The sequence below is a fragment of the Pseudonaja textilis genome, chromosome 4, assembly GCF_049901715.1.
Source record: "Pseudonaja textilis isolate UNSWEBS1 chromosome 4, rPseTex1.2, whole genome shotgun sequence".
In the NCBI taxonomy this organism is placed as follows: Eukaryota; Metazoa; Chordata; class Lepidosauria; order Squamata; family Elapidae; genus Pseudonaja; species Pseudonaja textilis.
This window is the reverse complement of record NC_141993.1, coordinates 28,565,505-28,580,360: the sequence shown is the minus strand read 5'-3', so window position 1 is coordinate 28,580,360 and position 14,856 is coordinate 28,565,505. Positions and strand designations below refer to the sequence as shown.

General features: G+C 36.1%; 1 protein-coding gene across 2 annotated transcripts in view; it reads left to right on the top strand.

Annotated features, from left to right (window-relative positions):
- ADGRA1 (adhesion G protein-coupled receptor A1) overlaps nt 1-14,856 on the top strand; it is a 392,880-nt gene that overhangs the window by 112,617 nt on the left and 265,407 nt on the right. For both annotated transcript variants that reach the window (XM_026710526.2, XM_087932478.1), the window contains exons 5-6: nt 2,585-2,656; nt 5,182-5,345. In XM_026710526.2, coding sequence (XP_026566311.1) covers nt 2,585-2,656; nt 5,182-5,345 — 236 coding nt within the window. The remainder of the gene's footprint in view (nt 1-2,584; nt 2,657-5,181; nt 5,346-14,856) is intronic.

Genomic DNA, 14,856 nt, shown 5'->3' with positions numbered 1-14,856 from the left:
TTTAATAAAATTTGTTAGTCAGAAAAGGTGCTTTTAATATTTTGGTACTATGGTTTGCTAATATCGCTTTCTATTGACAATGACTAGTGACCTAAAGTTTTTTTTAGTACTACATAACTATTATAGCTGCAGGTATTAGATTTTTTTTGGGGGGGTGGTTAGTTTTAAAATAAAATAATTTTAGAGATTATTTGCAGCATATTTAGGATTGAGGAAACAGTTCTTTTGTTAGCTATTGAAACTTGAAGTGATACTCTTGTGTACAGATGTACTCTTCAAAAATGCCCACAAGCGTCAATTAAAGTATAAGGCCTTCTAGAAGGCGGGAAAGGAGCAGGAACTTATACATCCACAAAAGGTTTCTTCTCCAGACTGAAGAGATATTTATTGTTACTGTCTTCTCAAGTAAATAATTTATACTTACTTCCAAGCCTAAAGTTACCAAAGTATTATGCATTTATATACAGAGATTTCTATAGATCATCGCACTTGCTCCCTTCCTTGTTCACAAAGGTATTATTTATCACTCCTTTGGTTATAGTTTCAAATTTAGGTTTGCTTTTAAGAGAGCTTCTTGGAAACAGCCTTTTGGTCAAGCTTTTCTTCGTTGACTTCTGTCTGTCTGTTCCAAATAGAATCTTAATTACTTCTTTTTAAAAAAAGTTAGTATGCTTCACAGTCCTTTCTTTCCAATTCTGCTTGCTTCTGTTGGATCCTTAGTTACAGATTCTTCCTTCACTCAGGAATCTTCTCTTCAGCTACTCTCCTCAAGTGGCTCCAGTCTTTACTTCTTGATACACAAAGCACAAAAATACTCATGTCTGGTATATTTGATATAATGTATATCATACATTCTTTCCAAAAAAGGAAGCTTGCATGCTTACCAGTTGTCTTAATTAAGCAAAACATTTCCCAGCATCTAAGTATCAATTTGCATCGAAGAGAAAAAAAATCCTAACCTGGGACCAAATTATCACCAGCTCACCTTGTTACAGTGCCATAGCTGGACTGTTCACTGGTATATAACACCTGGATTACATTACACTTTCATTGTAAAATCATCATTACTAAATATTCAACTGTTGCTCAAGGTTTTAACATTAACGTTAAAAGCTTTCCTAAAGCATAGGGCTTATAGAAGCAATTACCTATCACAGTATTACTACGTTAGGTAACCTTGTTATTCCTAACAGTGACTCTTATGGAAACTGTTTATTATTTGGTCAAGGATGATTGGTAATTCACATCTAGAATTGTAAAACATATTTCTAATTTGTTCTTTCTCAATCTAGGATTTTCAGTTATTCATATCAATGGAAAGACCGCGACTTCAACAACTGTTCTGATATTTCTCTTAATATTCATCCTTCATTCTTTGATTCTAAGTTTGTCACAGCCTTCCTCTCTGTAATTACTTCTTTTTACTTCCCCAACACATTGCCCATCTTTAATTATTCTTGATTGAGAAAACAAAACTCTCTACCACCTTCATTTCTTTGCAGTCAGCTAAGTATGTTGATTCACATTGTCTTTGTCTGTTTAAAGTTTAATTGGTTCAAAAATGCTTAATATTTTTGCATTAATTCTGAATTTTGTCATCTTTATGTTCAACTAATAAAGTGGCGGTGTCTGCATAATTCACTCTTGATTTCAGATGTTGCCTCTTCTGGTCCTCCTATTTTCATTTATCTATCTATCTCTATCTCTATATCTCTGTCTCTAAATCTACATATTATTTACCACTTACCACTGTCTTCAGTGGAAAGAAAAATCTGTGTAACTTTCCATTTATAGGTGTACATGCAGCAGTTGTATGACTTCTGGATGGATCAATACAACATCATCAAAAGTTTCATAAAGACTTCATGCTTACTTGGTGGTTCCCTACTGGGGCGGGATTCTATCAGTTCTGTCCACTTCTGTAGAACCGGTTGCTCTGAAGAGCAGCAGACAGAGAGCTTATATAGAACCGGTTCTATGTTTGCTGCTGTTTTGGCCCACCCACCCGCCCAGGCTCTTACCTGACCTTTATTTTATATATATAGTTATATATTTTGTTTTGTACTTCTGGTTAGAGGCTAACTGCATTTCGTTGCCTGTGTTCATGTGCAATGACAGTAAAGTTGAATCTAATCTAATCTATCTAATCTAATTTTCTGCGTTTTCAACCGCAGCTGCTTTGCGTGACACAGCTGCACTTGAAAAAGCAGGAAAAAAGAGCTTTTCCAACCGCTGCGCACTTGCATTCAGCACTGCTCAGTTGTCCAGGCAGTTCAGCAGGTCGTAAATTGCACTCATGTGGCTCACGGGGCTCGTGTGTGATGCAGAGCAACAGAACTGGTAGTTATACCGGTCAGATCCCATCCCTGCTTCAGAGCCTTGGTTGCTTAAGACATAGGTAATATGTATCCAATACTGCAGTTGCATATTGGGGGACAAAAATAGATTACAATAGTTGCACATGTGTTGTTTAGTGTTAAACATGCATATTTTAAATACACTACTAATGATCCCAAATAACATAATCAAACCTGAAATATCCTTCACTTTTTAACAAAATAATAATAATTGTTTTCCCCTTCAGGAATTTATCAGGGAACATTTTTTCAAGTCTCACGAATGGACTTTTCACTGAGCTTCTCGCTTTGAGGGCTTTGTAAGTATGTCTTTTTTATGTAAAGTTTGCAAAAATATTAGTATTGCCAGTGTTATTCTGAAAATAATATTCAAAGTGCATGCTCTCCTAAATCTTGAAATAATTTCATACTTCTAAAATATTGAAAAATATTAAGGGAGTTGACAATAGGAACAGTCATATTTTATGACTGTTTATTATTTGAACTTGCCTTTAAAAATATTAAAGTTTCATGGTTAATTTGCCTTAAATTTTGTAAAAGGTTGAGTAGAAACAGAAAACAAACAAATTAATTCATTATGGTGTTTACATAAAATATCTTAGATGTTCATTATAATTGTGATTATATTAAATGTACATATTATGCTAAAATATTTATATTTTATCCTTGTTAGGATTTTATTAAACAATAAAAAAGAGTGATGGAAAATTAATTACAGTATACAGGCCAAATAGTATTTTGATAATTGCATGTACCTGGAAATTAATACTTTTCTTTTTGATTAGAAATGGAATGTATTTTTATTAGATTTTTTCATCTTGCCTTAATTACTTCATAAATAACTCAAGGCAATGAACATGCCTAGTGCTCTTTCCTTCTCCTATTTTCCCCATAGCAGCCCTGTCAGGTGGGTTGAGCTGTTAAAGAATGATTAGAACTCAAAGGTAGACTGCATGTCCAGATAATTTTAAAGGTTATGCCCAGTTTTCTCCTTCCAAACTGATAATTTCAAATCCCCAACTTAAAAGCAAAACTCCATTTTTTCAAAAGAATTCTGAAGCAAAACTGCAGGATGAATTTTTAAACTTTGATGTAGGAGATGACCAAGCTGAGACTGAAGAAGGGGTCAAATATGTCATAAATCATGAGTCCCTGCACCTGCAAGAGATCTAAGTCCAGCCCACGTTGAATTTCTTCCTTATCTCCCAGTCATTTCCTTTGTCTGCTGGTTGGTCAGATTCTTGTAGAGAGCTTAGGCTTGCAATAAATCTTTATACTCATTTGAACTCCTGAATCTCCTGATTTCCCCAGGGCTTGACACTTGACTGGCAATAATTATATATTATTAGTGAGATATAAGCAGGTTGTGCCACTAGCTACCTTTCAAACATACCTTTTGGTCAGCTATATTGGCTGGAAATTTCTATATTATTCAGTCAATAGAGAAAAGTCTATCATTGGGATTATGACAGTTGAAGTTCTACAAATACCCGCTACAAGGATTTTCCTGCAGTATGCTGATCCTGCTGGATCTTTTCAGTAGAAACTGTATATTTAGTGACCTAAACTTCTGATGTAAATTGGGTATGAAATATTGATGCACATCATGTGTCATATACCCCATTTGTGAAATCACAGGTTCATTAAACATGGTATCTAAGGCATTATTCGTCATTGATAAGTGAAAGTAATGTCGTTTAAAATAATCAAACTAATAACTCCAAGTATCCATTTTATTCTGAATATCTAAATGCATTCTATTGATCAAGCATAAAGGGTAATAATGTGTTCATCATCAATTGAGAAATGCACACTGATAGTAAATCAACATCTTGTTGTCTAAGACAACAAACCAAAATCTGAATAAACAGCAGTGTAACTTGATGGCAGCACTGTTTGTAAAGGAAAGCAGAAGCATAGTATGTCTTGGGAAATTAACGATAACCGGAAATATATCAAGTGAGCAGCCCTTTTCCCATCTGCACATATCATAAGCATTCAAAGTGAAAACTATGTATATTGCTGGGAGAAATGCGTGTAATGTAACCTTGAGGGAACATAAAGTTACCCAAATGAAAAATACCACATTAACCAAAAGGAAAATGATTGTGAATGTAAAATGATTTTCCTTACCCCAAGGAAAATTACACAGAAAATAAATCTGTGCAATTCTTACCAGAAAATGTAAGATGACCCTTCTTCCATTTCATAGGTGATCATTAAGGAGAAAAGCACATGTTTGTTAAATAAATACAGTGTAGTATATGAAGGTGAAGGAGTCCCTGCGGATTTTATTCCGCTAGTCGTTGCTAACTATAAGGGGCAATGCTGATCTCTGTTTCAAGAGCATTGGGTCAGTGCCATCTGAAGAAGCTATTACCTTTCCACTAGCATGGTACCTATTTATCTACTCTCCTTTGCATGCTTTTGAACTGCTAGGTTAGCAGGATTTGGGATGAGAATGAGAACTCAGCTCTTCATGTGGTGCTTGGGTCTCAAAGCTAGGCTGCTGGCTTTCCAACTGACAAATCCAGAGTCTTAATGACTGAGCCATCGCACCATACACAGTATATATGTGCATGTATATGTATAGACACATGCACAGCCCTACATACATAGCATATACATTTATCCATATTTGAATATGGACGATCCATATGATTTATGCTGTAACTATTGAAGGCATGGACACTGTTTCAGCCCCATCCCCAATAGCAGTTTATCTGAGAGCTAGGCAGTTGCAACTTCTATATCTTGGTTGATATAATCAATTTGATATATGGTGTTTTATTTTAAAAAGGAAATGTTTGGGATTTGTTTTCAGACATTTCTATACTGATTCCCTCATTTGTGATTGTAATCTCAAATGGATCTTATACTGGGCTACAAATTCCTCAGTGCGGATATCAGAGGAAACTGTGTGTGCTTTTCCAAGGAGTTTACAAGGAGCATCATTTCGCGGTCTGAAAGAAAATCAGTTGATATGTGGTGAGTTATAGTTTTGTTTTTCGGCATCATAAATTGAAACAAAAACGTACTGGAAAAAAAATACTGCAGGAAGAGGAAATGTAGAGATCTGTGGAAAAGCTGTTGGTAAATACTCAAATACAGAAACGCTCATATATGCACACACATATACGTGAATATATAAACATCATACATATATTTGTAGAATCTTATGATATATAAACTTTCATGCATGTGTCCAGTGAAAAGATCACAGATAGGTAATTTTTTTAAAAAGAACAGTTTGGGATCATAAAAACAAATTGGACAGGACAGAAGAATAATGGAATAATATATTTGAATACCTTGATATGTAATTCAAATATAATCTATTGAATTATTGTAAATCTTAAAATATCTATCTAGAGACATAACACACCAACAAAATTAGTTTTAAGAAAGAATGAAAGTGATCCTCTAGTCTTTTGTATGATCTTGATGTCTTGATTTATGCTGGTCTATGATCATAATAAAGATTTGATTTGATGTCTTGGTAGATTCCAAATAATGGGGTTACAGTATAGCCAAGGATATATCCTTCACATATCTGAATTAGTATAAATCCATTTTCATCTAAAATAATTGCAGTTATAAGATAAGTCCTTACCATGAAGATTAATGGCTTATCTTTGGAATCTGCATCAGTTGAACACTTTCTGAGATATTTGCTATATAGTAAACAAAATGCTTATATTGCATTAGTTTCATTTTAAGGCCAGAAGAGATGGATTTTAGTCTCGCAGGATATCAAACTCATGTATTAGTAAAATGAGAATAGGGGTGGAAGTTCATGCCTTATCTATTAAAGTGTAATAAAAATATTATATTTTGCAATTTTACTCTAATCCTGTTAATATTTGCCAAATTTCTAATGGTACAGGCAAATTTCAAGACACCAAATATATTATTCCATTTTTTCATTCATCTAATATTGAAGGGCTTCAATGCCAGCTCTCAGTCTGGTATCTGGGAACCGAGGGTCAAAGCTTTCTATCCCAGGTATCTGAAAAAAGTGGCAAAATAGTGGAATTGAATTTACTGTAACAAAACAAACAAAGCATGGTTGCACATAGGAAACTCAGAAAGCAAACATTCTGTTTCTGCTAGGTTTCAAACCAACAATGTTTAACTTACAAGACCAGAGTTACAATGACTGAGCTATGGCAACAATCAGCATGAAGAAAAGGTCATAAGGGTGTTTAGACCAATGATAAGCACTGGGTCATTTGAAGGCATTTTCCTTCCTCCATGAATTTGATAATAAAATGCTAGGATTAGCCTTTAGAAAAGTAAAGGGCTTCAGCCTAAACATACAAAAATCCTTGAGGGAAAGTCTGCTTTCATACTACAGCAGGAAAATGCACAAGGGAGATTATGTTACAATGGAACAGACGTGAGTAAAGACCCCAATCTGCTTGTGAACCATGGTTGCCATCCCATTCTGGTAATGGGACAATATAGGTAAGTCCTATGTCTATGCTCTGCTTGACCTATCAGAAAAAAAAAAATTAAAAGCAAAGAGGGAGGCTATTGCAGGACAATATACAATATTTTCTTATAATTCCAAGGACAAATATTTAGAGCAAGCAAACATCATTATTAGAGATAAAATGTTCGACAACCTGAGGTGAGGATCAAACACAGCAGAGAAACATAAGAGTTTTTTTTAATCCTCCCAAAAGACTTTAGTGAGCATTTAAATAAGTATGAAAATTTTCAATTTTCATCATTGCCAAAAAGGATCTTTAGATGTCATCAGACAATTTTTTTGGGTGGGGAAAAATGCTACACCTGTAAAGATTTCTCTCATTAGTCAAATTTCTTGTGGTGGAGAATGACTTTCTATATCCTAGCAAGTTGTTGGTGTTATCTGGAAAGAATGTTATGTGAGATTTATTTCCTCCCATTCAATTTACTCTACTAGTACATATTTTTGCAGTGGTTCATTTCTCATGGCAAAGCTAAGAAAGTTCACAATAAATGGCTGAGGCTATATAAAAGGGAAAGCTTAGAAGATGATGAATCAACCTGATACCCAACTAATAATTTTCTGGCAGAGATATTTCATTTTCCACAACGGAGATTTAATAATAAGACTTAATAACATTATAGTACCCTTACATAATCATAATAAACGGACATAATGTTACCCTTCTCTGCCTCTAAAGTCTAATGAAGTGAGTGGCCATAACAAATTTAATGAATTAAATTAAATTGACCTGCTTTAAGTATTGCCTGTTGGGGATGGAAGCAATCAACAAACCCTCTTCCAAAACAAAAGCAGTTTCACCTGTTTCTAGTGCCAATAAGAGATAATTTGTCAATTATAAAGGTAAACGTACTATAGGGAGTGCCAAAGGATTATAATGCCAGTCCTAATTCAATATCATCTTGATCAGAAGTCACCCTTGAATTTTTTTAAATTAAATATTCTTCATCCTATTCTTTACCCTCCAATTAAAGAAGTTAATGACTCATGGTGCATTTTATTCAAAGTATAAAGGCAAATTTATTTCCCAGAGTATATTTACATATAAACATATGACATGGTTATTAGATTTTTATGAATTAGATGATTTTTTTTGTCATTCATTGTATTTAGATTATTTGCTACCTAGAAAACTAGGTTCCTTTCAAGTCAGACATTTAACTTGGCATGATAAACATCAAATGCCCTCTTTGTAGACCAAGGGTCTTCAAATTTAGCAAGTTTAAGACTTGTGGACTTCAATTCCCAGAATTCCTGAGCTACCATGACTGGAGGAGGAATTCTGGGAGTTGAGGTCCACAGGTCATAAAGCTGTCAAGCTTGAAGATCCCTGTTGCGGACATTGTAAAACTGAACAGTGAAGATGTTTTAATGTGGAGAAACAAAAACAAATCTACATTTCAATGGCAGTTAGCAAACCAAAGAAAGACATAAAATATACAAAAAAGGAAAGGAATTTTAGTGTGCTAGAATTGGGGATAAAATAAAATTGCTTTTAAAATTAATTAAAAATAGAAACCTAGGCAAATTCCAAAGCTAGGTGTCTTCATGTCTTGCTCTGCACCTGGATCTCTATTTCTTCTACTTTTTCTAGACTTTCATTTAGAGAATCAGTGCCTAAATGTACATAACTGGAGCAACAGCATAGCCTTTTTTTTAATACATTGGTCAGAATTGCTATGAACTGATGTTACGGACCTACTTGAGCAGCTTTTTAATTCAATTCTTAACAGCAACCACAAATTCTAAAATAACTGCTTTATTTTTAAACTGCCATAGCATAAAACTGGATAATTCAGTTAATGAAATTAAATTAGTCTTAAATTAGTCTATAAAATTAACTATGGCAACTGTGATATATGTTTCTTGTATGGGACCATGTTAAAGTTAGGCCTCAAATTTTTAGTCTATTGTTGTCCAGAATTTTCTTTCATCTGTTTCTGAGTCTTCATTGTTATGAAATTTCTTGTGGGCATTACCATTTTTCTTCTAAGCAAGTTTTGTTTGCTTGTACTATACAACTATACTTAATTTGTATATGATTTGACTACTAAGCAGTTACTGTATCCTGACATTACAGCTATTACTTGAATTCCTAATATGTTGGCTAAATGATTCTGGGAGCTGAAATCCACCCATCTTCAATTTGGGGAGCTTGGGAATCAATGCATAGGAAAGTTTGAATTCTAATGTATAAAGGAAACTAGGGGTCTACATTTAAAATTGCTTGAATCTAGGAAAGTGGGGAACAACAGTATTGCTAAGGTCAAATGGAAGCATTGTACAAACATTGAATACCCCCCCGCCCCCCCAAAAAATCTGAGACCTGGGGTATCCAAACATCCATTCACTTGAAAGGGCAGGAGAACAAAATTTAAACTCTGGGTCCATATGCCTGGGGCTTGATATTTTAAATTAAGCATAAGAAAATACTTATCCATATTAGATGAGTTCTAATTGCCAGGACCAGATGGATTACCTCTTAGGATTCTGAAGGAGCTGGCAGACATGATTTCAGAACCACTGAACAAATTCTTTCAGAGCTCCTGGAGAATAGGAGAGCCACCAGAGGACTGGGAAAGAGCCAATGTCATTCCAATTTTCAAAAGGGGAAAAAGGTGGATCCAGGATATTACAAACCAATCAACCTGATATCAATACCTGGGAAAATTCTGGAAAAGATAATCAAGCAGCAGATTTGTGAGCACTTAGAAATGAGCATTGCCAGAATAGTAAAAGCCATCATGGGTTTGTTAAAAACAGATCATGCCAGATAAACGTTATTGCCTTCTTTGACAAAGTGACTAAATTAGTGGGTTAGGGAAATGATGTAGACATAGTTTCTTTAGAACTCAATAAGGCATTTGATAAGGTAGATCACAGCCTACTTCTTGGTAAGATAGATAGATGGATGGATTTGCAATTGGCTAACCAACTATACTCAGTGTATGCTTCTCAGAGGAGAACATCTACATCTACATCTACATTGAGGGAAGCGTGCAATGGGTACCTCAAGTCCCTGTACTCTGTAACATCATCATAAATGATCTAGATGAGGGAGTAGAATTTGCAGACACCAAGCTGAAGGGGATAGCTAATTGCACAGAGGAGCTTTGCAAGATAGACTCAACATTCAGAAGAACTTGAACTATCCAACAAAATGCAGTTCAATGGAGAGAAAAGGTCTGAAACATGGGCAAGAAAATTGTATAAGGTTTTCTGCTCAAGGAGATGGTTGGAGTATAAGACCTTCTATGTCAGAGGTCTCCAAACTTTAAGACTTGTGGACTTCAACTCCCAGAATTCTCCAGCCAGTTGAAGTCCACAAGCCTTAAAGTTGCCAAGTTTGGGGACCCCTGTTCTATGTTGTCTTATGTTTTTTCTTATGTGCACTAAAGCAATTAATGGTTGCTTAACCGTTAAAAAAACCGTCAAAAAAGACAGCTTTTTTTTTGCTGTTATCTTGTTACTGAATATAGAAATGAATTTCTGAAGAGTAGAGATTTATTGCCATATCTGACTCAAAATCTGATTTTGAGAACAAATGTATCCTAACAACATCTTTTTTTTCTGTTCTTGCCTCATGACACCGCCTTCATCCTTTCTCCAGCCTGTGAATAAGTCAGGATTCAGCTGTCCTAAGCTGTATAAATTTTAAGCTTTTCCTTTTTATCCTGACATTATCCAAGTTCAGCCTTAGGGTGGGTAAAATCTATGGCTTTTGGAGCTTTAGGTGAATGCAGAATAAAGTAGAAAAGCTCACTTTTCTGCTGATGTAAGAATAAGTGGATAGTGCAGAGGTCGCCAAACTTGGCAACTTTAAGACTTGTGGACTTCAACTCCCAGAATTCCTCATCCAGACAGCTGGCTGAGGAATTCTGGGAGTTGAAGTCCATAAGTCTTAAAGTTGATAAGTTTGGGGACCCCAGAATAGTGTAAAAATTTAGCAGTGAGGAACGGTCCTAAGAACTCTTTAATCATATAAATATTTACATGGCATTTTCTAGAACAAAAATCATCAAGAGATGCCATCATCATATTTGTCTTTTATCTCATCTGTGTTTAACAGTGTCTAACAACCAAAGAGCTACCCACCAAATATACTAAGAACTTACTCCATACAAAAACAAAATCCTTGTGTGGTACATATGTGATAATTCAGGCTTGGTACTCAGTATCTCCCTTTGTATCAAAAAATGGCTAGCTGAGGAATTCTGGAAGCTGAAGTCCACAAGTTCTAAAGTTGCCATGTTTGGAGACCCCTGCTCTAAAGTATTTCTCTGTCTCTCTCTCTCTCCCCCCTCTCTCTGTGTGTACTAGAACTGAGCAAAAGTTCACAAGGAATGCTTTGAATTTACAATGCTTCAGTCAAAGCATATTTGTGAATCAGCAGATTGAAGCAGGTGGCTGCAAAACACTCATTGGCTTTTTAGTTATTTTTCTATTTTTTATAGATAATATTTAGTACTATATCTTCACCTAAAATATCTGGTTTTAAATGCTGATGTGGAAAGGAGATGTTACAGTCTATAACAGGAGTCTTCAAATTTGACAGCTTTAAGACTTATGGATTTCAACTCCCAGAATTCCTCCTCTAGTCTTGTTGGCTCAGGAATTCTGGGAGTTGAAGTCCACAAGTCTTGAACTTGCCAAGTTTGAAGACCTTTGGTCTATAATATTATGACCTTACTCATGACTAACTCTCCAATGCTTTTCAGCACCTCAATGCATTTTGCAACTTTAAGACTTGTGGACTTCAACTCCCAGAACTCCTCATCCAGACAGCTGGCTGAGGAATTCTGGGAGTTGAAAATGGAACTCCCAGATTTCCATTCTTAGATGGAAAATTATCATTGTTTTGGGTTCATTTGTTTATCACATTTAGAGACTGGCCTTCTCATTCTCAGAGTAATTCTTGTGTACAATTAAAAATATAAAAACCAGATAAAAACGCTCTCTCTTAATAAAAAGGGACAGTTAAAACAAGGATAAAATAAATCAAGGACATGGCACTGTCAAGGCACTAACCAAGCCCAAGATTGTGTGCTTCTCTGAGAGCCCACACAGTTAGATCTTCAAACTCTTTTGAAATGCCAGGAGAGTGAGATCCCACCTCATCTTTAGGGGGAGGATATTCCAAAGTGTGGGAGTGATGGCAAAGAAGGCTTTCTTCCAGTGGTGGAATTCAAATTTTTTTACTACCTGTTCTGTGGGTGTGGCATGGCAGGAGAAAGATACTGTAAAATCTCCATTCCCTCCCCACTCCAGGGAAAAGTTACTGCAAAATCCCATTCCCTCCCCACCCTACTAACCTGCTTTACAGCTCCGTTCTCCTGTGCAGGGCAACAAAAGAAGACCCAGCCAATCAGTTGGCACTCAGGAGGCAGAGAATAGATGGGGGTGGGGCCAGTCAGAGGTGATATTTGCTGGTTCTCCAAACTACTCAAAATTTCTGCTACCGGTTCTCCAGAACTGGTCAGAAACTGCTGAATACCACTACTGCTTTCTTCCTGGATCTTGCTAGTCAAAATTCTTTAACCGACTGGGTCCATAACAAGCAAGCTTGATACAATATAGTCTGTCAGTGATTTTTTTTTCCAGGAACTGTTTAGCTTTGCCAACTCACTGTGCCAACTTGCACTCTGCCTAAAACCCTGTACTTAAAGATGGGGAAGAACAGGCTGCATCATCATCATCATCATCATCATCATCATCATCATCATCCAGGCAGTTGTGCTAACTTTCCCCTATTTAAACCTACTCCCCAGCAGCAACATGGCAGAATTGTTATAAAAGCTGCAATCTTGAAACAGGTGGGGGAGGAGATAATCTGGGGTTTGAAAGGGCAATGGCAACAGCAGCAAACAGAAAGCAGCCAAATAAAATGAGTTTCCTACACAGGGTCTGAAGGGTTCAGAGGAGGCCCAGCAAAGCCAAACCAAGCACAACTGCTGGGAAGGTGCCAGTGCTTTATCTGCTGCACATTAATAAATAAGAAAAACAATAGAAGAAATCCCAGAGAGGGACAGGATTCAGAGACAGACCAGGGTCTTTAAGAGTTGAAATTCTGTGGTTTACTAATAATAGAATAGTACAGACTCAAAAGTAATAGAATACTTGTAGTAGAAATGGTATAATATACGGTACAAATAATATAGTACAAATAATATAGTACAAATAATATAGTGGAATATAGTCTAGATCAGCGGTCGCAAACCGGTGGGCCGCGGCCCAGTGGTGGGCCATGAGAAAATTTTGGTGGGCCACAGAGAAATCTCACCCCCAAAGCACCTCCCCAAAGCAATTAATCCAGGCTGTGCAGAAACACAAGGCTGCTCAGCTCACATGGCCCGTGAAAATCCTCCCCACCCACTCACTCCTTACCCGGCAAACCACGACAAAAGGTTCCTTCACAGAAGAAGATAATGTACTTTACCTTGCCTGGTGCACTACTGAAGCCAGCATTGAGGAGATTTTCAGTAGAGATCAAGCTTCTCAATCAACTATGCCAACCCCACATGCCCACAAAATCCAGTGATCAGAAACACTAAAACTCCAGCCTATAAACTCTGACAAACTGGTCATCAATAGATACATAAACAATATCTACACACTGTGCAAAAGAGACAATCAAGCCAAAAAGTAAACAAAAAGACCAAAACACTTCCCCACAAATAATCAACTCCAGATGAGCATAGATTAACACCGAGATTAACATCAGACCAACCAATAAACTACCAAACAAGCTAAAAGTAAACAGTACAACCAACCCCCATCCCCAGGACCATTCCCACCAACACTGACAGCCACTAAAATACAAACTGAGAGCAAACCCCACTGCTTATTAGCACTGATGATGTTACCTAGTTTGTGTAATGAAACATCTGCAAGAAAACACCCAAGCTCAGAGAGCACCAAGGACCCCTCATTTGTTTTATATTTTTTTGCTGTTCACCACTCAAAATCACTGCTCATAAGATGTGCAAGTGTATAAATTTACAAAGAAGCAGACAAATAAATAATGTACCTGAAATGCTGACTTTTGTGTTCTTCTCTTCTAGTTTTTTTTCAAAAAAAAAAGCAGCTACTTTATTATACTGATTGACATACTGGACTGTATAGAAATGAAGAAAAAGAATAATTGGGTTATATTTATCTCTTCTTATCTTTCTCCAGAACTATTTACTGATCTTGTTTTTGTGGCAAATGTGACACAAGGCAACCTACAAGTAGTCCTAGATTTATGACCTCAACTGAGCACAACATTTCTGTTGCTAAGGAAGATAGTTACGTGAATTACTGGAGTTAAGTTAGTAATACAGTTGTTAAGTGAATCTGGTTTCCCCATCTTAGGGACACTGCCAGTTGCCAGGCATCTGAATTTTGATCATGTGACCATGGGGATGCTGCAATGGTCATGTGAAAAACAGTTGTAGGTCAGTTTTGTCAGTGCTATTGTAACTTCGAATGGTCACTAAATGGATGGTGCTAAGTCACTGATTCCTGTATAGTACATTTGGTTGGATTTGTTGTTTAATTAATGAAAAAAACAGTCATATTCTGAGATCTGTCCAATTCAGAACTTGTTGACAGGATTTTTTTTTCAAAGGAATGTCAGTAATATGCTGTTTAAGAATGACTGCCAAATTCTTTTTAACACTGGATTTAAATACTTCACTTTTTGGCTATTGCGTATGAGACTGAATGGAAGGGATGCTAAATAGAGAAAGATAAAATGGTGATTTGTATAAAAATAGAATTGTTTTAGTAATATTGTTCCAATGGTAATACTGTAATGCTTTTTATGAATGCAAACAGGATAATCTAATATTTAGGTGACAAAGCTACTTACATTATTCCATATATATTTAATATGCCTGATACATATAGCTCTGGATAAATTAGATTCACAAAAGGAATGTGATTTGAAAGCAGCAGAAGCTTTGGAAAGAACTATGGACTGTACACACTTAGAACTGAGTTGATTGCATACGCCTCCCTGAG